This window comes from Anomaloglossus baeobatrachus, chromosome 2 (assembly GCF_048569485.1).
Source record: "Anomaloglossus baeobatrachus isolate aAnoBae1 chromosome 2, aAnoBae1.hap1, whole genome shotgun sequence".
NCBI classification, from domain to species: domain Eukaryota; kingdom Metazoa; phylum Chordata; class Amphibia; order Anura; family Aromobatidae; genus Anomaloglossus; species Anomaloglossus baeobatrachus.
The window spans coordinates 623662773-623688952 of NC_134354.1; the positions used below are offsets into that span (position 1 = coordinate 623662773).

General features: G+C 43.1%; 1 protein-coding gene across 2 annotated transcripts in view; it reads left to right on the top strand.

Annotated features, from left to right (window-relative positions):
* The window catches only part of AKAP11 (A-kinase anchoring protein 11), a 63572-nt gene that overhangs the window by 29098 nt on the left and 8294 nt on the right, over nucleotides 1–26180 (top strand). Inside the window, exons 6-10 of one of the 2 annotated variants that reach the window (XM_075336862.1) lie at nucleotides 7068–7332; nucleotides 7824–12111; nucleotides 17019–17174; nucleotides 22169–22252; nucleotides 24305–24351. In XM_075336862.1, the coding sequence (XP_075192977.1) occupies nucleotides 7068–7332; nucleotides 7824–12111; nucleotides 17019–17174; nucleotides 22169–22252; nucleotides 24305–24351 (4840 nt within the window). The remainder of the gene's footprint in view (nucleotides 1–7067; nucleotides 7333–7823; nucleotides 12112–17018; nucleotides 17175–22168; nucleotides 22253–24304; nucleotides 24352–26180) is intronic. The other variant, XM_075336864.1, reaches the window with a different exon arrangement.

Genomic DNA, 26180 nt, shown 5'->3' on the forward strand with positions numbered 1-26180 from the left:
ATATACAGTGTGTGTGTATATACAGTGTGTGTGCGTATATACAGTGTATGTGTGTGTATATACAGTATGTGTGTGTATATACAGTGTGTGTGCGTATATACAGTGTGTGTGCGTATATACAGTGTGTGTGTGTGTATATATACAGTGTGTGAGTGAGTGTGTATGTCATACTCACCTGTCTGCAGGGTCCGGGTGCCATGCTTGCTTCCAGCCCCTGTCTCGGTCCCGCCGCTTCGGCTGTGTGCAGTCTCCCCGGTGCACGCACGAAGCTTGCAGGACCTGGCCGTGGATCACCTGATGCAGTCACCTGACGCATCCGCTGATCGATTCTCGTAGTCTCGCCGGCTTTTTCGCGCCTGGCCGGCTATCAGCTGATCCTGCTGTCAGGGGACTTCATCAGCTGATTACCGGCAGCTCCCGCAGCAATGGGACAGGATCATACTCCGGTCCAATCGATCGCTGCGGGAGCTGCCGGTAATCACACACAAGTGACAATCGCACATAAGTGAGTATGTATTTTTTTTTTTTTTTTGCACCGATGCATCAGCTGATTGTATAATCGGCTTTTATACAATCAGCTGATGTGTCATGTGATTCAAGCACTTGATCCTGACATCATCTGATCGCTTTGCCTTCTAGCAAACCGATCAGATGATATTGGATCCGGATTGGACGGCGCGGGACCCTAACCCAGGATTACTGCGGAGGGGGGTTTATTTCAATAAAGATGGAGTCACTAATTGTGTTGTGTTTTATTTCTAATAAAAATATTTTTGTGTGTTGTGTTTTTTTTTTATCATTACTAGAAATTCATGGTGGCCATGTCTAATATTGGCGTGACACCATGCATTTCGGGCTTAGGGCTAGCTGATAATATACAGCTAGCCCTAACTCCATTATTACCCGGCTAGCCACCCGGCATCAGGGCAGCTGGAAGAGTTGGATACAGCGCCAGAAGATGGCGCTTCTATGAAAGCGCCATTTTCTGGGGTGGCTGCGGACTGCAATTCGCAGTGGGGGTGCCCAGAAAGCTTGGGCACCCTTCACTGTGGATTCCAATCCCCAGCTGCCTAGTTGTACCCGGCTGGACACCAAAATTAGGCGAAGCTCACGTCATTTTTTTTTTAAAATTATTTCATGAAATTCATGAAATAATTTTAAAAAAAAAGGGCTTCTCTATATTTTTGGTTCCCAGCCGGGTACAAATAGGCAGCTGGGGGTTGGGGGCAGCCCGTACCTGCCTGCTGTACCCGGCTAGCATACAAAAATATGGCGAAGCCCATGTCATTTTTTTTTTCTTTTTGGGTAAAAAACTGCATACAGTCCTGGATGGAGGATGCTGAGCCTTGTAGTTCTGCAGCTGCTGTCTGCTCTCCTGCATACACTAGTGAATGGAGGATTCTGAGCCTTGTAGTTCTGCAGCTGCTGTCTGCTCTCCTGCATACACTAGTGAATGGAGGATGCTGAGCCTTGTAGTTCTGCAGCTGTCTGCTCTCCTGCATACAATGAACATTTTGAATAAGGAAATGACATCAGACCTTTTTTTTTTTTTCATCAACAATCTTTAATGGCATTGTGCACTGATTAAAAACGCAGTGAGCAAAAACGCAGCAAAAAATGCACCAAATCGCAGCAAAAACGTGACATGCAGCACCGCAGGTGACAGAGCAGAGCAAGTTGGTGACATGCTGTGCCCTGACACATAGTGTGCTGCATGTCACTGTATCCACTCTGGGACTTGTTGAGCAGGTGAACGGATGATACATGTCACTAACTGTCTCCACTGTGGTACTTGTTCTGCAGGTGAGAGTGTATACAGTTGGTACTATGCAGCAGAAATCACAGAGTGGAGACAGATAGTGACATTTAGCATCCGGTCACCTGCACAAGTCCCAGAGTGGATACAGTTAGTGCCATGTAGCATCCGGTCACCTGCACAACAAGTCCCAGAGTGGAGACAGATAGTGACATGCAGCACACTATGTGTCAGAGCAGAGCATGTCACTGTCTCCACTCAGGGACTTGTTGTGCAGGTGACCGGATGCTACATGTCACTGCCTCCACTCTGGGACTTGTTGTGCAGGTGACCGGATGATACATGTCACTAACTGCCCCACTCTGTGATTTCTGCTGCATAAAATAAATGAAAAATATGATATGTACTTGACTGGACTTTTTAATTATACCTGTGTATGAAAATATTAACTGTTTTAATCAATGTCAACTAAAAAAAAAATATTATTAGATAAACAGATAACATTATTAACAGTTAAAGGGGTATTCCCATGTCCAAGATCCACTACTACTATGTAGTAGATGTAATAATAAGAATATTAGCAAATATATCGCATTATAAATGTAGTGTAGCTCTCGTGATAAGCCATGTCCCTTACCTCATGGGCAGGGGCATTCCAACGGCCTAGGCATCAATGGCAACGAACAGTATCAACTTTCACTATATGATTGGTTGTAACCATGGATACCTTAGAGTTAATCACTTCCACATCAGGTAAGATACATGGCTAATCATGAGATGTATACTACGTTTCAAATTGCATATATTTGCTAATATTATTATTATAACACCTCATACATATTGAGATAGGATCTTGGTGATGGGAATACCCCAAAACTAAAACAGACAAAGGAAAACAGAGAAATGCTGGACAAGCCAATAGTCACTTCATTTGACTACGTACTTGTCTGTCCTCACAGCACTCACAATACACCAAGTGAGTATTTGACGTTACAGTAATGAACCTGTTATGCTACTGCAAGTCTGCTTTTTTCTAAGTTTCATCCACATTATGAATACACTATATCTGGCCACAAACTACATTTTGATAGAGCGTGGACCGCTAAAGTGAAGTGACCACGTGATTGCACGTATGCAAATTGCATATTTTTAATAACACCCTCTCCTCTCCCAACAACGGAAAATCCTCTGAGCAACCAGAGCACACAATGTGAGGATTTTTACGTCTGCAGTAACATAGTGGAACATAGTACCAGTTGACTTGGATTTCAAGACCACACAACCACTTTAACTACAAACATTAGCTAGACTAGTACTTTTACACATGCAACGTTATTACATTTTAATATCGGGTTTCATGCTCTTCAACAATTTGTTGTTTATCCGGCTTCGGGATAGAAGCAATATTTGTTGGAAAATCTGGACGTTTGGAGGTCCAGGAGGTTTGAAGTTCCTGCTTCATAATTCGAATTACATCGTCCTGGATGTCTTGTTGAAAAGCTTGTGATGTTGGGTGATATAAATATTTTACAACCCATGCTTTGCGTGCTTTGGAAAATTCCACACGGTGTCTAACACTGACAGGGGACACACACTGTTCACACACTGCGTCGTTTTATTTAAGCGGTGTTTTTGTGCGTTTTTTGCTCTGTGTTTTTATGCTTTTTTTTATCAGAGAAAGATTGTTGAAAGAAAAAAAAAATAAACAAGTTCTGAAGTAATTTCCTTCTTCAATATGTTCTTCATTCTCCACTAGTGTATGCAGGAGAGCATACAGCTGCAGAACTACAGGGCTCACCATGCTCTATCCAGGACTGTATGCTGGAGGGAGAGGCAGGGGGAGCAGAACTACAAGGCTCAGCATCCTCCATTCACTAGTGTATGCATGAGAGCAGACAGCAGCTGCAGAACTACAAGGCTCAGCATCCTCCATTCACTAGTGTATGCAGGAGAGCAGACAGCAGCTGCAGAACTACAAGGCTCAGCATCCTCCATTCACTAGTGTATGTGTGTCGCCCTGGGCAAGCCAGGGGACACAGGTCACACACCATCACACCCTACATCCCAGTTAGGAACACCACAGCTAACCAAAAATCCTTGTTGCCTTCCTCCAGAGGCTGATGATTCACACCAGGGGGTGGGCCAGGCGGTTGGCTCCGCCCACCGAGGAGATCACAGCTCTGGAGGCAGGAAGTACCAGGCAGATTAGCCCAGGCAGGGCAAGAGTGAAGTCTAGCTGAGGGCTAGAAAGGAGTAAACAACTAAGTGAAAGTGAGGAAAGAAAAGTAGTAAAGGAGGAAAGCAAGAGTGGTGACAGAACAGAAAGAGTGTGCAAAAGCCTGAAGTAGTCCAGCTGTGAGCAGGACAGGTCAGCAAGGTCCGCAACGGCGGTGACTGTCTGGAGGGGGACCATTTGGAAGTTCCTGGAAGGACCCCGGAGGCTGTGTGCCCGGCGGTCTGGAGCAGTGTTACGAAGGACAGTCAGCACCAGGGCAGGGGCCTCTCGGACCCCGGCAAGGCTAGGAGTCGCCAGAATTTGCCAAATCCGTCAGTGCAGGGGACGTAGATCCCCCAACAACCAAGTCCCGATTGAAGGCAACAGCCCAGCCAGTGTAAGAGAGACGCCGCCACCGCTAAGGCACGAGTTTCTCAGGGCCAGCGCCTGCGGGCAAAGAGTAGAGCTCCTCCGGTCCAGCTTGAAGCCGGGGAGCGGGTTACCGGTGGGGACCCATCGCAACCAACAAGTACACAAAGGTGCTAGGAAGAGGGACATCACCGTCACCTACTGGGAGAGCAAGTGCAGCCGTCCGTGGGACCGTCTTACCAGCCGTTTGGTTTACCGTAAAAACTGTGTCAACGTCTCAGGCTGAGTGAGTACCACAGTGCCGCAAGGCACAGCGCTGCCCCCACGTCCCTGCGCCCACCAGGCCCTGCACCTCCGAAGCCATCACCGGGCCCCGGGATCACCAACCCCTACCCACGGAGGGGCAACACAACACCTGGCTGCTCCGCATCACCATCCCCGGGATCCCCACACCGAGCAGCGGTGGTGAAATCACCACAACCGTGGGTGGCGTCACGGACAATAAACAATCCCCACACCCAACAACCCCCTTTCACTCATGGGCGAGGAGTGCCGCTCGAGAAACCCCCGGGATCCGGCCTACAGCTCGAGCCACCACTGAGCAGCGGCCGCCGGACCCGAGCAGAAGGGGGTGAGCGTAGTGTGCTGACACCCTCCTCCCCGCCCGCGACAACTGCAGGAGAGTAGACAGCAGCTGCAGAACTACAAGGCTCAGCATCCTCCATTCACTAGTGTATGCATGAGAGCAGACAGCAGCTGCAGAACTACAAGGCTCAGCATCCTCCATTCACTAGTGTATGCAGGAGAGCAGACAGAAGCTGCAGAACTACAAGGCTCAGCAACCTCCATCCAGGACTGTATGCAGTTTTTTACCCAAAAAGAAAAAAAAAATGACATGGGCTTCGCCATATTTTTGTATGCTAGCCGGGTACAGCAGGCAGGTACGGGCTGCCCCCAACCCCCAGCTGCCTATTTGTACCCGGCTGGAAACCAAAAATATAGAGAAGCCCTTTTTTTTTTTTTTAATTATTTCATGAATTTCATGAAATAATTTAAAAAAAAAATGACGTGAGCTTCGCCTAATTTTGGTGTCCAGCCGGGTACAACTAGGCAGCTGGGGATTGTAATCCACAGTGAAGGGTGCCCAAGCTTTCTGGGCACCCCCACTGCGAATTGCAGTCCGCAGCCACCCCAGAAAATGGAGCTTTCATAGAAGCGCCATCTTCTGGCGCTGTATCCAACTCTTCCAGCTGCCCTGATGCCGGGTGGCTAGCCGGGTAATAATGGAGTTAGAGCTAGCTGTATATTATCAGCTAGCCCTAAGCCCGAAATTCATGGTGTCACGCCAATATTAGACATGGCCACCATGAATTTCTAGTAATGATAAAAAAAAAAACACAACACACAAAAATATTTTTATTAGAAATAAAACACAACACAATTAGTGACTCCATCTTTATTGAAATAAACCCCCCTCCGCAGTAATCCTGGGTTAGGGTCCCGCGCCGTCCAATCCGGATCCAATATCATCTGATCGGTTTGCTAGAAGGCAAAGCGATCAGATGATGTCAGGATCAAGTGCTTGAATCACATGACACATCAGCTGATTGTATAAAAGCCGATTATACAATCAGCTGATGCACCAGTGCAAAAAAAAAAACAAAAAAAACAAAAAAAAAAAATACATACTCACTTATGTGCGATTGTCACTTGTGTGTGATTACCGGCAGCTCCCGCAGCGATCGATTGGACCGGAGTATGATCCTGTCCTATCGCTGCGGGAGCTGCCGGTAATCAGCTGATGAAGTCCCCTGACAGCAGGATCAGCTGATAGCCGGCCGGGCGCGAAAAAGCCGGCGAGACTACGATCAGCTGATGCGTCAGGTGACTGCATCAGGTGATCCACGGCCAGGTCCTGCAAGCTTCGTGCGTGCACCGGGGAGACTGCACACAGCCGAAGCGGCGGGACCGGGACAGGGGCTGGAAGCAAGCATGGCACCCGGACCCTGCAGACAGGTGAGTATGACATACACACTCACTCACACACTGTATATATATACACACACACACACTGTGTATACGCACACACACTGTATATACGCGCACACACTGTATATACACACACATACACACTCACTCCGCGTCCTGTCACCTGTGCTGCTGGTGGGAGTATATGATCACACTGCCGACACCGCCCGCTCTCCTGACAGCTGAGCACAGCGGGCGGGTGGACAGTGTGATCACATACTTGCGTGACAGGGGGGGATTTCAGTGGAGGAAACCCCCCCTGTATTCCACACTGGTGCCCCGTACCTCCCACAGCTGAATGCTGGTAGCGCGCGCTCTGCCTTCACCGCTCCACTGGCGTCCTCCGGATCCTCCCCTCGATGCTGGGCTGTGACGTCAGGTAGTCACCGCCCACAGCCCAGTCAATCACTGTGAGTGGCGCCGGCATCCTGTGACGTACCCGTCCAGTTTGAGAGCCCGGAAATGCCGGGACGTCACAGGATGCCGGCGGCCACAGCTCCAGGGGGTCATGTGACTGGCACTGAGCGTGCAGGATAGCGCCGCTCAGTGCCAGAAATGGAAACAGAAGCCAATGCAGAAGCTGCAGACAATGGTAAGTGAGAATCATTGGGGAAAAAAAAGAAATGGGTGAACCACCCCTTTAATGTACTATATACTGATTGTTATTTATTTTTTTTTTTTATTTTTGTTTTCCTTTAGGGTCTTTTTTCAGGAACTGTGTGTTTAATGAGTACTACATCATTTCCGTTCTTTAGAAGTGACGCTCTGTTTGTAATGTTGAGTAAATATACTGCTGGAGTGAAATATGTGGTGGAACAGGAATGCATAAACAGATTGACTAAGAAGGCAGAGCACCATGAAGACGATGATACAAATCACTCTGTCTCTTCAATTGAGGATGATTTTGTTACGGCATTTGAACACTTAGATGAAGAGGAGCCTATTACTACAAATGACAACCAAGGTACTTTACAATTACAAATATTACTATATCCAAATGTAATGATACTGTTACTTGTGATCTTGCCGGGGATGTGAAAAGCTGCTAATAATTTCAGAACTGCTGAATGTCAATATTTGCTAGGAAATGCACTAATACCACAGCATTTTTTTATTTAATTTTTTTTTTTAACAGAAATTGTGATTCACCCTTGTGTTGTGTCTGGTATTACATTGCAGCCTTATTCACTTAGGTGCAATACCAGACACAACCTAAGGTGCTGCTATATTAAAGAAAATGGCTGTTTTCTAATCTTGTACAGAAAACGTAATGCACCTGTTGCGCTCTGACCAGATTCAAACAAGTGTATTTATAAGAGAAAAGTTCAAATATGAAATTTCAGTATTACACTGAGTAGCAGAATATTTTTTTTATTTGTTAATTTATCCTTTATTCATTTATTTACTCTTGGAAACATTTTCTTTAAGCTTTCATTTTCCTTTCCTCAATTCCAGGACTTGAATGGGAAACTGTGAAAAATCAACGTGATGCTTCTTCTCAAACTCAACCTACCCACTGTGTAGACATCAGTGGATCGAAAATCCTATTCAGCTCCGTGCGCCGTAGATCGTCCATCAAGTCTGCAGTTCTGATGGGTTACTTAGGACTTCCAGAAATGTCAGCTTCCGTTAAAAATACAGTCACAACATCAATGTGTAATACCTGTACACAAAGAAGTGTTTCTGCCCATGAGAAAATCATATTTTCTCCATCTCCGGTGGACACTTCTGAATCTGAGTGCTCCAGTCCAAGTCCTATCATTTTCTTAGATGAAGAGGGTTACCAGAAGAGCTTAAGAGCAAAGCTAAATCTGCCAAAGATCCCTGTTGGCAAAGATGGCATTGAGGACTCTGACTCTGAATTAAGTGAATTCTTTGATAGCTTTGATAGATTTGATGAGTTGGAAAGTTCTTTAGAAGACAACTGTGAAAATAACCAGAAAGCTGTTCTAGCCAGCCCATCCAAAAAAAGGAAATGTGCCAAAGGAAGCATAAGTACAGTGTGCATGAATCCACAAAAGTTTAAGTTTGATCGCCCTAAGCTTTCTGCCAGTGTCAAAAAGCCCACTCCTCGTAAAGCGGAATCTCCTTTTAGTAATATGAGTGACGTACCCGACTCCCCTCGTCCAACAAAAACCTGTTCTGAAGATCCAGGTACCCTGTTCAGTCCTATCCGATCATCTGCTTTTAGTCCTCCAGGAGTTCCTTCTGCATCCGAGTGTACTTCTCATGCAGCGAGTCCTGGTGATATCCCTCCATTTAAGGACAGTTCTTATGACAAAGTAAGTGAATTTGCAAGCCGGGTGTGTAGTGACATGTTTGACACAGTCCTAAATACCAAACCTACCTCCAACATCGTAAGAAAAGAACAAGAGAAAATTCCCAAACTGAAACGTAAATCTCATGGCAAAGAGTTGGAACGGAAGTCGAAATCCAAACACAAATCCATTAAGGGAGGAATCCAGAAATTTGCTGCAGACCTGGTAGAGAAGAGTTTAGGCAACGCCTTTAAGGACTTGCAGAGAGGTGTTTCATCGTGCACCAGCGCACTGTGCCACCTAGCGGCAAGACTAACGTCATATGTTTTCCAAATGGCATTCTATGAAATTGGAAGAAGACAGGCATTCTCCATTAAGAAACGAGCCATTAATAGCCTAGCAAACCTGATGGTGAGCGAAGTCATTACAAGTGCTCTTCAAGATCTACGGTATATAAAGAAGCAGATGGTTACTAATGCAGTGACCCGTTTTGCTACAGACCTTGCGGAGGAGCTGGTTTTTGAAGGAATTATGGAAGTTTGTCAGTTTTCCCACCCGCCGACTCCTAGTGTTTCTTACTGCCAGTCCTTTGATTTTGAAGATGTAGTAGTTAGTTCCTATGCTAAAGATTTGTCAGAATCTGTAATTCAGGAAGCTTTTATTGAGCTCTCACAGGTGAATGTGGGTTTTACACCAGAAGCTGCAATAAGTGTTTCAATGGATAACCTAAAATATGTAAGCTCAGAAAGTATGATCCAGGCAAGTCTATCATCGCCCATATTCCCTGCTCCTAAAAGCCAAGAGGTCTCTCCTGCCGAACAGAAGTCTAAAATAGACTACACTGTTCAGTATGCTCTGTTCTTTACCTCTGGCCTGTTGAGCTCTGTGCCGGTGCCTGTAGCCGCTCAAGTCTTGAGCCAACAACCTATCACAAATGAGCAAACTGACATCTCGGCGAGCAAAATCCTCTATGCAGACAATGGAAAAAATTATCATATATCTACAAAAAACATTACTGATATGTCATCTGACCAAAAGATCATACTTGGTCCTAGTCAAGAAGATGGTGATGGGGTTAAATCCTTCTCTGTAACGATGGTGGATATGATTGTAAATGAAGCCTACGATGCTATAAAATCAGTCAAATCCGTGGACGATTATGCCGATATGATGACCAGTAAACTAATCAGCATGCCCTTGCAGGAGTCTTCATGGGATGGCTTTACATCACAATATCGTGTTCAAGACATGGACAGGACTCTTTTTAGGCACTCTATAGGTAAGAGCATTCAGACGTCTTCATACAGATTACAAGATGTGAAATCCAACAATTTAATTGACTACAATAAAAATCTGGCACCAGAACCAGGGATGATTTTTTATTCTCCAAAATCCTCAGAGCAGCAAAAAAGGATTTTTAGATGTCCCCATGAACATGTTCCAAGCCCATACTTTACTATCAAGCAGCTGGAGCAGGATTACAAGGGTGACCCTGCAGAGAGGCAACCTTTAGGCTCCTGTCCAGGAACATCCAATGCTTCATATAATACTGACCCTGTAACTTCCAGGAGAAATGTATATAGTACTGATGGAGCAGACCATTCATTTTTTCACTGTCTCCCTCACATTAACAGTTTCTCCTCTGTAATGTGTAGCTGTGGTGATAACTTCTTTGTTGAAGAAAAGCATAATCCAAAAGACTCTAATATGTCCAGACTTCCGGGTACACCACCTCCAACTCCTATGACTGGTTGTGACAGAAGCCCAGAAAGGAGTATGCGAAAGCTTAGCAAGAGACTGAAAGGACAACTAGCAAAAGAATTCTACCCGGCCACCCCACCTTCTACCCCTCACTTGTCTGTTCATGAACATGATAATGGTAGAAAAGATGATTTTATGCTTCGGCTCATGAGATCGTTGTCTGAAGAGGTGGAAAGCTCTAGCAGTGATGATAGCTCGGAAGAACTTGAGGTCTCAGAAGAAACATCTAGATATGCCGACTACTTATCCAGTAACATCATATCTATAGCCACTGACATGGCTGCTTACTCTTTAAATGATGACTCTTCACCGGGACCAACACCGAGGAATCTGTCACAGTTAAGTGTGCTGAGTGATAAATGGGGTTACCCGGCCTACATGAGAAATATCACAGAAGACCTTTTGGAGACTTTGTGCAAATATGCTAATAATGTTGCTGGTGAAGTCCTTAGTGAAGCCAAGGAAACTATAGGAAGCAGGAAGAACTCTTTGTGTGATGTAGATGATTTTAACTTGAAAAGAGACTATTGCCAGAAAGAAAGTACCTATAAGTATGGTGGTATGAGTTATAGGGCATCTGACCCTTCCACTCTTTCTTTACCTCTCAATAATGGTGGTGGTGGATTGACATCAAAGTACCCCAGCTGTGAAAGTGTGACCGAAGAATATGCCGATCACCTTATTCGAGTGCTCAAGATGGAAGGGGGGAATAGTGAATTAATTTTAGATCAATATGCGAGCCGGTTAGTTTATAGGGCTATGAAGTCTGGCCTCCAGCAGGCTTCCAAAACTATTAAAGTAAAATGTAATAAGAAGATTGTATCGAGACTGACGTCTGACGCTGGTACTAGCAAAGACATTCTCAGATTGTTAAACAGGACCCGCCATTCCGAGAATGACAAACGTAGACAAAGTAACGTTACCATTCATTCATTTGCTGAGGACTCTCTTCAGAAACCTGAATTCACTGGCCTACTCCATTTTGCCGAGTCCCTTGCTCAGACTATAACTTGTGATGTAAGAAGAAAGCTCAAAATGTCTGCTACATCTCTTCCCAAGTCGCTGACCGATTCTTGTCTCTACTCTAAATCCAAGAACGATTATGTCACTGGCGATCTTGTCAAATCCTCATTTCCGAAATCGCTCCTTCCATTACCTCACAAGCAGAAACTTTATCACAGTACCAGCAGCTTAAATGATCATGGTCTTAATGATGGCATTCTAAAGGCTATTGAGCAGTATGCTTGTAAAGTCGTAGATCGCTCCTTGGAAGTCAGCATGGAAGCAGCCAGGCAGCAAGCGATGGAGAAGAAGAAAAACAGTAAGGTTCCTCATGCTGGAAAATTAATCCATTCTTATGGAACTGCATGCAGGCTATGTAGTGCAATAGAGCAGCACGGCGGTTCAGTGTCGTCTTGTCACTTCTTGCTGGGACATGATAGCTCCAGAAAAGTGAAACCGTGCTCTAAGTCCAGACAAAACTCCTGTCAGAAATCCAAACTATTTCATCTTAACGTCCCTAAAATCCACATTGACCTTGATAAAAGGACAATGTTTGCGGATAAAATTGTAAGTGCAGCGCTTGAGAAAGCGGAACGGGAGCTGAGCAACACCAGTCTGGGAGCCGACAGCGGCATTGGACACAACGGAATAAGCTTTGCTGAAAGTCTTACTGCAGAAATCATGATGTCTGCTATGAAGAATTTTGGGCATGTCAGTATAAGGTAACTTTAGTTTCTGCCATGTTGAATTTTTGAAATGTATTTTTTTAAAATTGTTACGTATGAAAGTGTTTAAGAGTATAAAGCAGGGCAAATTGTAATTTGGATTGAGAAATATCCAAATGTTAAGATATTAAAGATGTCGTCTAAAAGGGAGAAATGATGGCAAAGGGCATAGAGTGGTTAAAAAAAAATAAGTAGTTTGTCACAACAATCCACTGTCGCTCTTGCTCTGAGATTACATAGGTCCCCGCTGGTCTCTGCCTGCTGCTCCTGACTCAAGATGTAGGAAATACGCTCAACCAATCATTGGATAAGGCTGTGACCAGTGATCTTCTGTGAGGGCATTTTATTTTAGCATGTACAATGTCAAAACAGAAGCACCAAGAAGAGGCTGATGGTAGACCTGTAAAGCATTTAAAGGGCTTGTCCGATCTAAATTCACAAGTCTGCAGTTACATTGAGTGACACAAAGTGACTGCAGACTTGTGAATCGTCACATCACACGCCCATCTAGTCAGAATGTGGCCGGCAATATACATATCACATACTCGTGGCCACGGGACCACTGTTCCCGGCTCTGACACCGATGAATCCTCGCAATGCGTGCTATTGTGCGGATTCACGAGTCTGCAGCCACATAGAGCAACTGCAGACTTGTCGATTTAGACTGAACCCCCCCCTTTAAACAGGAGCTGTAGGGGACCAGTGCGTTATGACTTATTTTCAAGCCTTTCTGAACTCCTTGTCATGATATCTTCCCTGAACAACCCATATAAAATATATATATATATATATATATATATATATATATATATAACAATTCCAAATGTTGTTTATTTCTAGGGTTAGTGCCAGTCAAATTTCATATCCCAGTCCACTGGATTGGTTAGGAGAAATGCCTCTTACCTGACGGAATTTTTTTGGCTTGGCGTAGTGTAACACCACAACGTTGACACACATGACGTCACACCAGGCCAACCAAAAAAGAGCCGAAGTTGCCATTGGGTAAGGGGTGGATTTCACTCGCTAGTCCAGTGGCCACCAACCGCTGTTACTTACAAGTCAATTCTCACTAACTCTAGTTATTTACAGTTTCCTTGTTAAAGTGAGTTTGTTAGCACAAAATAACCTTTCCAACTAAGCACGGGATCTCGGTGCAGCCAAGCAGTTCCACCTTCCCAACAACTTTTCCATCAGTCTCTGCCCTTCTCTTTCCAATAAAAAGGGGAACAGAAATAGATAAAAACCCCTAAATGACAAGGAGCACTGAACTGCTTGGCCACGGCAAGGGTACACTGAGCACCTGTACTTGGTTTGAACATTAATTTTATTCTAACAGACACCTTTTTAAACTCTTCCAAACAGTGAATTTACAACCATCCTGCTTTGTCTGTTCTTACTGTGGTTGGCATAACTCTTGACGCTGGGTGGGTCATGGTTTATCCTTTGCCTTTTTCACTTTCTTGGGCATTATTTAAATTTTAAAGATAGTTACATAGGTCGAGAAAAGTCCATCTAGTTTAACCTTCCTCCACCAATTATACGTTTTGACATTAAGTCCTTTACAACCAACAATGTTGTGTGCACTGAGGAAATCATCCAGCCCTTTTTTAAAAACTGTTATACCATCTGCCATTACTGCCACTTGTGGTCGGGCATTCCACAGTCTGACTGCTCTAACTGTAAAGAACCCCTTCCTACTTAGCTGTCGGAATCGCTTTTCTTCTACTCGTAGTAAATGTCCCCACGTCCTTAGTTTTTGGAAGGAATATGTCATGTGCCAGTCCTTTTTATATTGACCACACATGTATTTATACATATAAATGAGCTCTCCTCTGAGATGTCTTTTTTTTCCAGGCTAAACATATTCTAACTTTTTCAACCTGTCATCATATGGGAGGCCTTCCATCCCTTGTAGTAGTCTAGTTACCCGTCTTTGAACTGACTCTAACTTCTGAATGTCCTTTTTAAAATGTAGAGCCCAAAACTGGATCCCATATTCTAATGTGACCTTACAAGTGATTTATAGAGGGGCAACAATATGTTGGGATCACCGGATCTAATCTCTTTACACCCTAAAATCTTGTTTGCTTTTGCAGCTGCTGCTTGACATTGATCTCTGCTGCTCAGCTTACTTTTAATCAGGATACCCAAGTCCTTCTCCTGTTCTGTAGTCCCGAGTTTACTTCCATTTAGTGTACAACCCCTGGCAAAAATGATGGACTCACCTGGCTCTGAGGATGTTCATTCAGTTGTTTACTTTTGTTTAAAAAAATCAGATCACAGACATGGCACCAAACTAAAGTCATTTTAAATGTCAACTTTCTGGCTTTAAGAAACACTAAAAAAAAATCATGAAAACATAAAGTGCTAGCCAATAACTGTCACTTTTCAAAAACAGGGGGAAAGATTATGAATCACTCAATTATGAGGAAAAAATTATGGGATCATAAAAAACAAACAAAAGAACACTCCAATACATCACTAGTATGTTGTTGCACCACCTCTGGCTTCTATAACAGCTTGCGGTCTCTGAGGCATGGACTTAATGAGTGACAAACAGTACTCTTCATCAATCTGGCTTCAACTTTCTCTGATTGCTGTTGCCAGATCAGCTTTGCAGGTTGGAGCCTTGTCATGGACCATTTGCTTCAACTTCTACCAAAGATTTTCAATTGCATTGAGATCCGGACTATTTGTAGGCCATGACATTGACCTTATGTGTCTTCTTTAAAGGAATGTTTTCAGTTTTTGCTCGATGGCAGGATGCATTATCATCTTGATAAATGACTTCATCATCTCCAAACATCCTTTCAATTGATGTGATAAGAAAAGTGTCCATAATTTCAATGTAAACGTGGGCATTTATTGAAGATGTAATGACAGCCATCTCCCCAGTGCCTTTACCTGACATGCAGCCCCATATCTTCAATGACTGTGGAAATTTACATGTTCTCTTCAGGCAGTCATCTTTTAATTGATTAGCTTTTCTGTATGTAAATCCCATTTCTGTTAGGCGGTTTCTTACAGTTCGGTAACAGACATTGACTCCAGTTTCCTCCCATTCGTTCCTCATTTGTTTTGTTGCGCATTTCCTGTTTTGGAGACATATTGCTGTAAGTTTCCTGCCTTGACGATTTGATGTCTTCCTTGGTCTACCAGTATGTTTGCCTTTAACAATTTTCCCATGTTGTTTGTATTTGGTTCAGATTTTAGACACAGCTGACTGTGAACATCCAACATTTTTTGCAACATTGCGTGATGATTTACCCTCTTTTAAGATTTTGATAATCCTCTCCTTTATTTCAATTGACATCTCTCGTGTTGGAGCCATGATTCATGTCAGTCCACTTGGTGCAACAGCTCTCCAAGGTGTGATCACTCCTTTTTAGATGCAGACTAATGAGCAGATCTTATTTGATGTAGGTGTTAGTTTTGGGAATGAAAATTTCCAGGGTGAATCCATAATTTTTTCCTCAGAATTGAGTGATTTCATAATTTTTCCCCCTGTTTTGGTCTTGAAAAGTAACAGTTACTGGCTAGCACATTATGTTGTCATGATTTTTTTTTTTTTTTTTTTTTTTTTTTTAGTGTTTCTTAAAGCCGGAAAGTTGACATTTGAAATGATTTTAGTTTTGCGCTATGTCTGTGATCTGCTTTTGAAACAAAAAAAACAACTGAATGAACATCCTCAGAGCCATGTGATTCCATAATTTTTGCCAGGGGTTGTATATTACTTCACCCTAGCTGCATTACTTTACATTTATCAACATTAAATCTTATTTGCTAAGTATCTGCCCATTCTGACATCTTATTCAGATTGTTTTGTAATATTGTACTATCAAGGTCCGTTTTTAATATCCTACATAGTTTGGTGTCATCAGCAAAGACTGACATTGTAAAATCAATCCCATCCACAAGTTCATTAAAAAAGAGATTTAAAAGAATCTGTCCTAGCACAGATCCCTGCGGCACCCCACTGCTGACTACAGCCCATTTAGAGAATGTACCATTTATGACTACTCTTTTGATTCCTTTTGTTTAGCCAATTCCTTACCCAGTTGCATATAGTTTCCCCTAGTCCCTGCTTCTGGAGCTTCAGTATAAGGATATTATGTGGTACAGTATCAAATGCCTTTGCAAAGTCCAAATAAATCACATCAGCTGCATTACCAGTGTCCAGATTTGCACTTACCCCCTCATAGAAACCCAACATGTTTGTTAGACACGACTTATCTTTCATGAATCCATGCTGTCAATTATTATATTTTCTGCAATATATTTTTGCATGTCATTCCTTAAAATGCCCTCAAAAACTTTGCATACTACTAATGTCAGGCTTACTGGATGGTAGTTACCTGGATCCACCCTCTTACCTTTCTTAAATATCGGTACCACATCAGCACTCCTCCAATCCGGAGGCACCAACCCTGTGACAAGCAAGTCTAAGTAGATGAAATACAGTGGTCTGTCAATTAATGAGCTCAATTTCCTCAATATTCGTGGATGAATGCCATCTGACCCGGATGATTTGACAATGTTTAATTTACTCAGATGCAGGCGTACTTCCTCTTGTGTTAAATTAATTATATCAGGTGGTGAACTTTTGATTTTTGACTTGCTGAATGATCCCTGGAACAGTCCGTTCCTTGGTGAACACTGATGAGAAGTGCCTGTTTGTCTCATTCTTTTCTTTGTCCTCTATAACTAACTTATTATATTTTAAGGGGCCGATACTATCCTTTGTATTCCTTTTGGCATTAATGTATTTATAAAAGATATATTTTTGCATTTTATACACCAGTCTTTTCCAACATAACATCTAACCAGCACCCAACTGGTCAAATTAGACATTAAAGACTTTGTATTCACATAATTGGATGCATCTCTGTTTACTCTGGGTTTAGTTCTATTGGCAAAGATGGCTTCCAGTCAGTAGACTCTGTGACCAGTCAACAAACCAGTGTCAGCGCAGGTGATGACAGCACCGGCAGCTGGTCTAATTTGAGCTTTGAAGATGAGCACCAGGATGAATGCAGCAGTTTTCTTCATCTTAGTGACAGGTAAGTGTCAATTATATAATCTACAGACAAATTTGAGATTGACTGCATTACTTATTTTGTACAAATACAATTTACAGTCTGCAGAATTGAAGGCAGCTCTGGATTATAGGCCACAACTTTGTTTTCTTGGCCATGTCAGCTCAAAAACACAGTGGTAATTTGCTCATTGGCATTTTAGCCTGCTGTAAGCTCAATTTGCCTTCCTAAAAGATGACAAAAACATAACATTTAGATATGTTCTGACTTAAGCGGGCTTTACACGCTACAATAAATCTTACGATGTGTCGGCGGGGTCATGTCATAAGTGACGCACATCCGGCATCGTAAGTAATATTGTAGCGTGTAAAACCTACGTGCGATTGAACGAAAAAACGTTCATCGCATGCACGTCGTTCAAAAGCTAAAAATTGTACGTTGGGTTGTTCAATGTTCCCGAGGTAGCACACATCGCAGTGTGTGACACTCCAGGAACGATGAACAGATCTTACCTGCGTCCCACGGCTCCCGCCGGCAATCCGGAAGGAAGGAGGTGGGTGGGATGTTTACGTCCCGTTCATCTCCGCCCCTCCACTTCTGTTGGCCGACTGCCGCGTGACGCCGAACGTCCCTCCCACTCCAGGAGGTGGATGTTTATCGCCCACATCAAGGTCGTATGGAAGGGTAAGTACGTGTGACGGGAAATAATCGTTTGTGCGACAAATTGAACTTGCCGCACATACGATGGGGGCGGGTACGATCGCATGCGATATCGAATGCGTAATTGTACCGTGTAAAGCAGGCTTTAGGGTTGTAATTTCCTATATGCAAATAGGTTGAAGCTTGTCATCTCTGTTTTCAAGTCCCATCCGTTTGTTTGGATGAATCCATTTTTAGGGTTAAGGTATGTTTACACACAGCTTTTTCTGCAGAAAAACACTATGTAAAATATGCATATTTTTACACTTTGTTTTGTGTTTTTTTTTTACGTGTGTTTTGCAAACTTTTTACTTGTATTTTCTTTTTTAATTAATTTGAATGGGTAAAAAGAATTTACATGATGCAGATTGCAAAGAACGCTCAAATAATGCAAGGAAAAATGACTCTGCATGTGAATGAGACTTAAAAAAAAAAAAAAAAAAAAAAATCGAATTTTCTTTGCCGATACTGTAAACTGCATCTTATTTCTGCCCAAAAAAAGTGCTGAAAAAAAACCACTGCAAAAATGCTGTGTGTGAATATACCCTTACTGTATAAGGATGTCGGCAAGAGTTTGGAGCCTAGTGTTTGGTGTATACACATGGGAAAGCTTCTACTAAATGTATTTCATAGTATCATAGTATAGTTTTTAAGGTTGAAGGGAGACTCTAAAGGCCCCGTCACACAGAGATAAATCTTTGGCAGATCTGTGGTTGCAGTGAAATCATGGACATATTGTTCCATTTGTACACAGCCACAAACCTGGCACTGATTGTCCACAATTTCACTGCAACCACAGATCTGTCGCAGATTTATCTCTGTGTGTGACAGGACCTTTAGTCCATCTAGTTCAACCCGTAGCGTAACATGTTGATCCAGAGGAAGGCAAAAAAAAACCAAAACAAAAAACCAATGTGGCAAACAAGCTCCAACGGGGAAAAAAAAATCCTTCCTGACTCCACATACGGCAATCAGACTAGTTCCCTGGATCAACACCCTGTCATAAAATCTAATATACATAACTGGTAATATTACATTTTTCAAGAAAGGCGTCCAGGCTCTGCTTAAATGTTAGTAGTGAATCACTCATTACATCATCATGCGGCAGAGAGTTCCATAGTCTCACTGCTCGTACAGTAAAGAATCCTCGTCTGTGATTATGATTAAACCTTCTTTCCTCAAGACGTAGCAGATGCCCCCGTGTTCCAGTCGCAGGCCTATTTATAGCACTCAGGATTGAAAGTCTATTAAAGGGGTTATCCGGCTTCTTTGACATTTTTTTTTTTTATTTCCCTATTGGGCTACATTGGGGCAGGTAAGTAGATAGAGACCACTTACCTGCCCTGCTGTCAGCCCCTCTCCCCCGGCTCAGAGCGGTCATGTGACCGCTCCTGCCGCGATTTTGCTGCTTCCGGTCATTTCATGTCTACATGGGCAGGGCCATGTTGACATGCAAATGTGGAACAGCATGTCGCCTCCCTGCTGGGTGTCTACAGTGCGAGGAGTCACCGCCCCCTTCCCTGCACCCTCCCACACATTCCCCCCGCACCTCCAGTAACCTCCCCCTGCACTGCTGTGGGGTCCGTGACCTGGGGGCGGGGCCTGGCGGCAGCTGCCGTGGTGTCAGCTCCAGCACCGGGCCCCCTGCCCAGGATCGCACATTCAAATGTACCGGCATCACAGATCACAGATGCCGGTACATTTGAAAGTGCTGATGAGAAGCAGCGCAGCGCTACTTCTCATCACTGTCCCTCCGGCTGTCTGTGCTCTCTTCAGCACAGTGGTGACGTCACTACTGTGCTGAAGAGAGCACAGACAGCGTGCGAAAGTGCAGGAGCGGCGGGGACCGAGGACAGGTGAGTATGTACTCCACATGTGTTCCCTATGGGGGGGTGCAGAGCCATATGTGTGCGTGTGCAGAGCCATATGTGTGCGTGTACGGTGCAGAGCCATATGTGTGCGTGTGCGGTACAGAGCTATATGTGTGCGGTACAGAGCCATATGTGTGCGGTGCAGAGCATACGTGTGCGGTGCATAGCCATATGTGTGCGTGTGCGGTGCAGAGCCCGATGTGGGGCTGTTATTTGCAGTTCTGTAGTGATACCAGGTCAGGTGCTGGGGAAGAATACTGGCATGGAATGTGTGCAGGGGGCGGGCAGAGGGCGGGGCTGGACACTGGGTTGGGGCTGGACACTGAGGCCGGGCGGTGACAGCTCTGACTGAGGTTTTGCACAGGAAGTGGTCATGTTTGCTGGAGCTTAATGTAAACAAGAGCTGCAGAGAATAAAGGGATAATTCAAGAGGAACAAAAGTTAGAAAACAAAAAATAACAATGTAGGTGTGATTTATATGACAATACAGCACAGATAAACTCAACATTTTTTGTTAAGCTAATGTCGGACAACTCCTTTAAGTGGTATACGTAAGGAGATACTCCGAATGTCTACACCTTACGGAAGGCTCTAACCTGATGTGAAGGGAGTATAACGCTATGTTTGAGGGTAACAATATAGTTCTGCCAGTGATCATCAACACAATCAGGGTGCTTGTATAATTGGGTGATCTTAGCTACAGTACTGTACATGGCAGGAGAATAAAGTTGTATGCTACAATCCTTCCGTTAAAAAATTAAAAAAAACAAACAAACCAAAATACTTGGTTGATTCCATTTACACTAAATACTTTGTCTATTATCTCATGTTGGTTTTTAAGATCTCTGTAGCAACTGAATAGAAACCTGAAATGTTCAACCCTCACATGTTCAACAATGTCAGATAGTTTTGGCCTTTACGACAAAACTTTTTGTCCCCCTTTTTATAGTTGTGATTGTGTTCCTAGGGTCATAACTTTTATGTTTTTTAGTTTACTTCTGAATGAGGATTAATTTTTTTCATATAAAATTTATATCTGTGCTGTTCACAAGTACCATTTCTTAATTAACTATTGTAAAGGGTGTTATCTGGGATTTTTTTTTCCTATTGGCCTAAGAACTTACAGGCAGGTAGTTGCTATTCTGCCTGATGCCGATCTCTATTGGCTCAACATGGTGACAGACCACTCTTGCGTCTTGTGGATTCCGCTGGCATTGCGTTGACAGAGCAGCTGCTTCACTTCCGCTCTGCTGTTGTGACAGGGAGTTCATACAGACGTCATGCTGGCTCCCTTCTGCCTAACTGCGTGGTGACGGCTGTTAATCTGCAAGACATTTGCAGTCACTCCCTTTCCACAATATTGAAGAGGAAGAGCTGCTCTTTCAGTGTGAAGCAGTAGAATCGGACTGTGACTTCTCTGTGCTGGTGCCGGGAGGCTCAATTAGATGCCTCACTGATATTACATGATGGAAAACTATTTGCCTGCCGGTATTTCTCAGCATTGAGGACACCAAGAAATGGGCAATGCAGTGGTCAGCCGAAGAAACTGAGCGCTGCAGATGACAGATGCTGACTTTCCTTAAAAATCGGAAGTTGGCCAGCGGTACCATCAGCTCAAAACTGGCAGCAAATTGTGGGACCCATCTACTGCTCGGAGACGTCTGGCCAGAAGTGGTCTTCATGGTAGAATTGCAGCCAAAAGTCATACCTTCAACATGGATACAAGCCATAAATTGCTGGAATTGACAGTAGCTCCCATCCCAGTAGATGTATATTACCACCTGCTCTCTCTGAAAATGACACCGGCACGACTAGACTATTGTGCCTTTGGTATCTATGGGATTTTCATGTACAGCATTTTACTGGAAGACGTTAATACCAAAGGGTACTAAACAGTCAGCACAAGTCATTTGCTGTAATATACATATATTGAGCTGCACATTTGGGTAATGATCTAAGCAGATTTACATCCTCTTGAAGTAAACAATGAAAGCTCCCATTTAATATCAGAGGTCTTGAAAAACTTTCCAAATTAATACACAAATTTTATTATTGTGCTAGTTGTGCTTGTGAATAAAAAGGGACTTCTAATTTTCCACTAATAGCCACCCTGTAAATAACTAAGCACCATTAGTTTGGCTCTGGAAACCCCTGAAGCGGCTGTTCTTGCAGAGGGAAGCCATAGTTTGTTCATCAGCAGTGACTGGCCTCGGCGACAACCTTATGCCTGTATATAACAATTCTCATGAGAAATCCAAAATGCTTGTCCCTGCAGTCAGGGCACTTTAACCTATACATTGTTAATGTTGCCTCTTCGCTAGGACGTCTTTTTTGTGATTCCATGCATTTTATGGCCAGTGCTTTATAAAGAAGGCCTGTTGTATCATGTGATATATGTTGTATGTTCTACACCTAAAACGTGATCCAGTCAATATTGTCTTCTGGTAGTAATGGTAACAGCAGTAGCTGGAGCAGTCTGGGTTTGGAGGGAGACATGTGTGAAGAGAATTTATCCTTCCCACCATCAGACAGGTTGGTTTAGATAGCAGCGGTGCATGCAAATCGGTGATTTCTGGACTATGCATGAAGTGGATCTAATGCATGTTTGATCTGTCCATTAATAATGTGCATGCGTTCCTCCTATATGTGAGTGGCTTTGTTAATAATCTTATAGTTTGTCTCTAGATGTTTATTAGTAATGACATTATGTAAAATAAATAAGTGTTAACAAAAACCCTGTAAGAAATACAAACAGCCATGAAAGGAGGACCAGCAGTGGTCCAAGTAGACCACAATGTATAGCACCATTGGGGGTGGGAAAAATGTATAGATTAGAAAAAAATGCTTTGCGTTCTAGGTTGAAGGGGCTACTCATTCTGTAGGTGTTTGAGCCCCATTAGTGGATATAGACAATATATAGGAAAGATGAGCGATCAGGGCTATACTATATATTTCTGACATGAGATCTGAATGTTCAGTACAGCCAAACACATGTTACTACCATAGGTGAATCATGGCTGATGACTATTGTGATGAACGTAGGGACACCAAAGGCACCAGTCTCACCCTTACATGACAGTATAAAGTATGCCCGGTGCTCAGAAATCACCACTGATGGTAGTATATTTAGTGGAACATTATAACCCTGCCTTCATAATTTGGCGGGCTGTCACCTAAAACTACAGGTCATATACCTATTGCACAATTTTTATATGTTGATTGCACATAATTAATGAGATGTAGTTAACTTAATTAGCCAAATATGTTTTACTGGTAAACCTTTTAACTGTATTGGAAAGTATTGTTAAAGTGAATCTGTCAGCAGGTTTTTACTATGTAATCTGACAGCAGCATAATGTAGAGACAGAGAGCCTGATTCTAGTGATGTATCACTTAGTTTACTGGATGCAGCAGTTATAATAGATCAGCTTGCTCTGCTGCAGATTTAGCAGAGCTCTGGATCCTGAGACCTGTTTAATCCTGCACACACGACTGATCAGCACCTTTCTGTGTACATTCTTTACTGACAGCTGCTAATCAGTCCTGGGGGCGTGATTGGACTACTAGACATGATGCAGCTTGTCCTGTAGTGATAATCTCCTGATGATAAAACACTGATTATATTGAAACCGCAAACACATACCAGTAATTGACACTTCCCTGTATTCAAGGTCTCTGCTCCTATATCATTGTGCTCTCAGATTACATTACAAAAATCTTGTGACAGATTCCCTTGTTCATTTTCATTCAGTTGGATTGTGTTTTTATATAGGAAATACCATACCAAATGGTTCATTATTATTATTATTATTATTATTATTATTATTATTATTATTATTATTATTATTATTTATTTATTTATATATTTGCAGCAACATTTTGTTAAAAAACACATCTTGCAACAATTTTCATCAGTGGTTGCAAAAAAAACGAGCCACAACCTGTGAAAGCAGCCCTAGACTTCTACTCCCTATACAAATTTTACTTTTTTCTTAATTTAACTACTTAAAAGGAAATGTACAAACACTATTACTCTGCAGATATGGGGTTATCTGCAAGTTAATAGCATTTGAATCCTGCCTTGCACCTGCACATTCAATTCCACTGCCGGGAGGAAATAGAGGTAGTGCTGTGACAGATTCAATTACCGCTCAGTGTATAGTGAGCGGTGGCTGTAACAGTGCCTCGCACTGACTGACAGCTGGTTCTAATACTGAGCGGCTGTCAGTCAGTGCAGGGGGTGTGGTGACAGCTGCTGCTCACTATACACAAAGCGGTGACTGAACCCCTGCCACGTGACTGAAACCCAAATGCTGCTGGGAGAAATAAAGTTCTTTTCACCTCGGCAGCGGAATTTAATATGATGATGCCAGGCAGGATTCAGACACTGTTGACCTGCAGGTTAACCCCCATATCTGCAGGTTAATAGCGTTTTTACAGGTGACAGGTTCCCTTTACACAAACCTGATCTGTTTACCTACTAACTAGGTTTTGTTTTGTTTTAATTTAACCTAAAAGTGTTGCATGAGTATCTTTGTGAAAGATTTTTGTTCTGTTAATAATTTTTTGGCTGTTGAACCTTAGTGACGGCACAGAAGATAAAGATGAAGACCCAAAAATAACCGCAGAAGGTATTTTTGTTTTTTGTTTTTTTTCCTGTTGTGCTAAATTTATATTTAAGTTTGATAATGTATATACATTTAATATTTAAGTGAAACTGAGGAGAAGAGCAGAAGAGTATGCAAACATTCTGCAATGTAAGCTAGAGGCTAAAGGCCACGTCTCACTAAGCGACATCGCTAGCAACATCGCTGCTGAGGCACGACTTTTGTGACGTTGCTAGCGATGTTGCTGTGTGTGACATCCAGCAACAACCTGGCCCCTGCTGTGAGGTCGCTGGTTGTTGCTGAATGTCCTGGACCATTTTTTAGTTGTTGCTGTCCCGCTGTGAAGCACAGATCGCTGTGTGTGACAGCGACAGAGCAACAACTGAATGTGCAGTGAGCAGGAGCCGACTTCTGCGGACGCTGGTAACCACGGGAAATATCGGGTAACCAAGAAGCCCTTTCCTGATATTTACGTTCGTTACCAGCATCCGCCGCTCTCACGCGGCGAGTGCCGGCTCCCAGCACACATAGCCATACTACACATCGGGTAATTAACCCGATGTGTACTCTGGCTAGGAGTGCAGGGAGCCAGCGCTAAGCGGTGTGCGCTGGTAACCAAGGTAAATTTCGGGTTGGTTACCCGATATTTACCTTAGTTACCAAGCGCAGCATCGCTTCCACACGTCGGCTGGGGGCTGGTCACTGCTTGCTGGTGAGATCTGCCTGTGTGACAGCTCACCAGCAACCCGTGTAGCGACGCTCCAGCGATCCCTGCCAGGTCAGGTTGCTGGTGGGATTGCTGGAGCGTCGCTTAGTGTGACGGTACCTTAAGGCCACATTCAGGTGTTGGTGATTTTCTTGTATGGGAAAAACTGTCTACATTTCATCAGTGAGTTTGATCGGAGCTCCATCAGGGTTTCGTCAGCATGATCATTTTTGCCATCAGTTTGTTGAGTTTCATAAATTTAAACTTCGTAAACTGAAGAAAAAGACTGTTTCTCAAGCTTTTTAAGAAAATCATGACAAACAGTCTTTTTCTTTAGTTTATGACATTTTAAATTTATGAAACTCAACAAACTGATGGCTAAAACGTCTTAAGAAAAATCGCCCGTAAAAGAAGTGAGCGCACATGGATCAAGGAACAAGGATCAACAATAACACCCATGGTGGATTAAGATTAGATCCACACATATAGGAGCAAAAACAAGGATCAACAATAATAACACCCATGGTGGATTAAGATTAGATCCACACATATAGGAGCAAAAACAAGGACCAACAATTAATAACACCCATGGTGGATTAAGATTAGATCCACACATAAAGGAGCAAAAACAAGGATCAACAATAATAACACCCATGGTGGATTAAGATTAGATCCACACATATAGGAGCAAAAACAAGGATCAACAATAATAACACCCATGGTGGATTAAGATTAGATCCACACATATAGGAGCAAAAACAAGGATCAACAATAATAACACCCATGGTGGATTAAGATTAGATCCACACATATAGGAGCAAAAACAAGGATCAACAATAATAACACCCATGGTGGATTAAGATTAGATCCACACATATAGGAGCAAAAACAAGGACCAACAATAATAACACCCATGGTGGATTAAGATTAGATCCACACATAAAGGAGCAAAAACAAGGATCAACAATAATAACACCCATGGTGGATTAAGATTAGATCCACACATATAGGAGCAAAAACAAGGATCAACAATAATAACACCCATGGTGGATTAAGATTAGATCCACACATATAGGAGCAAAAACAAGGACCAACAATAATAACACCCATGGTGGATTAAGATTAGATCCACACATAAAGGAGCAAA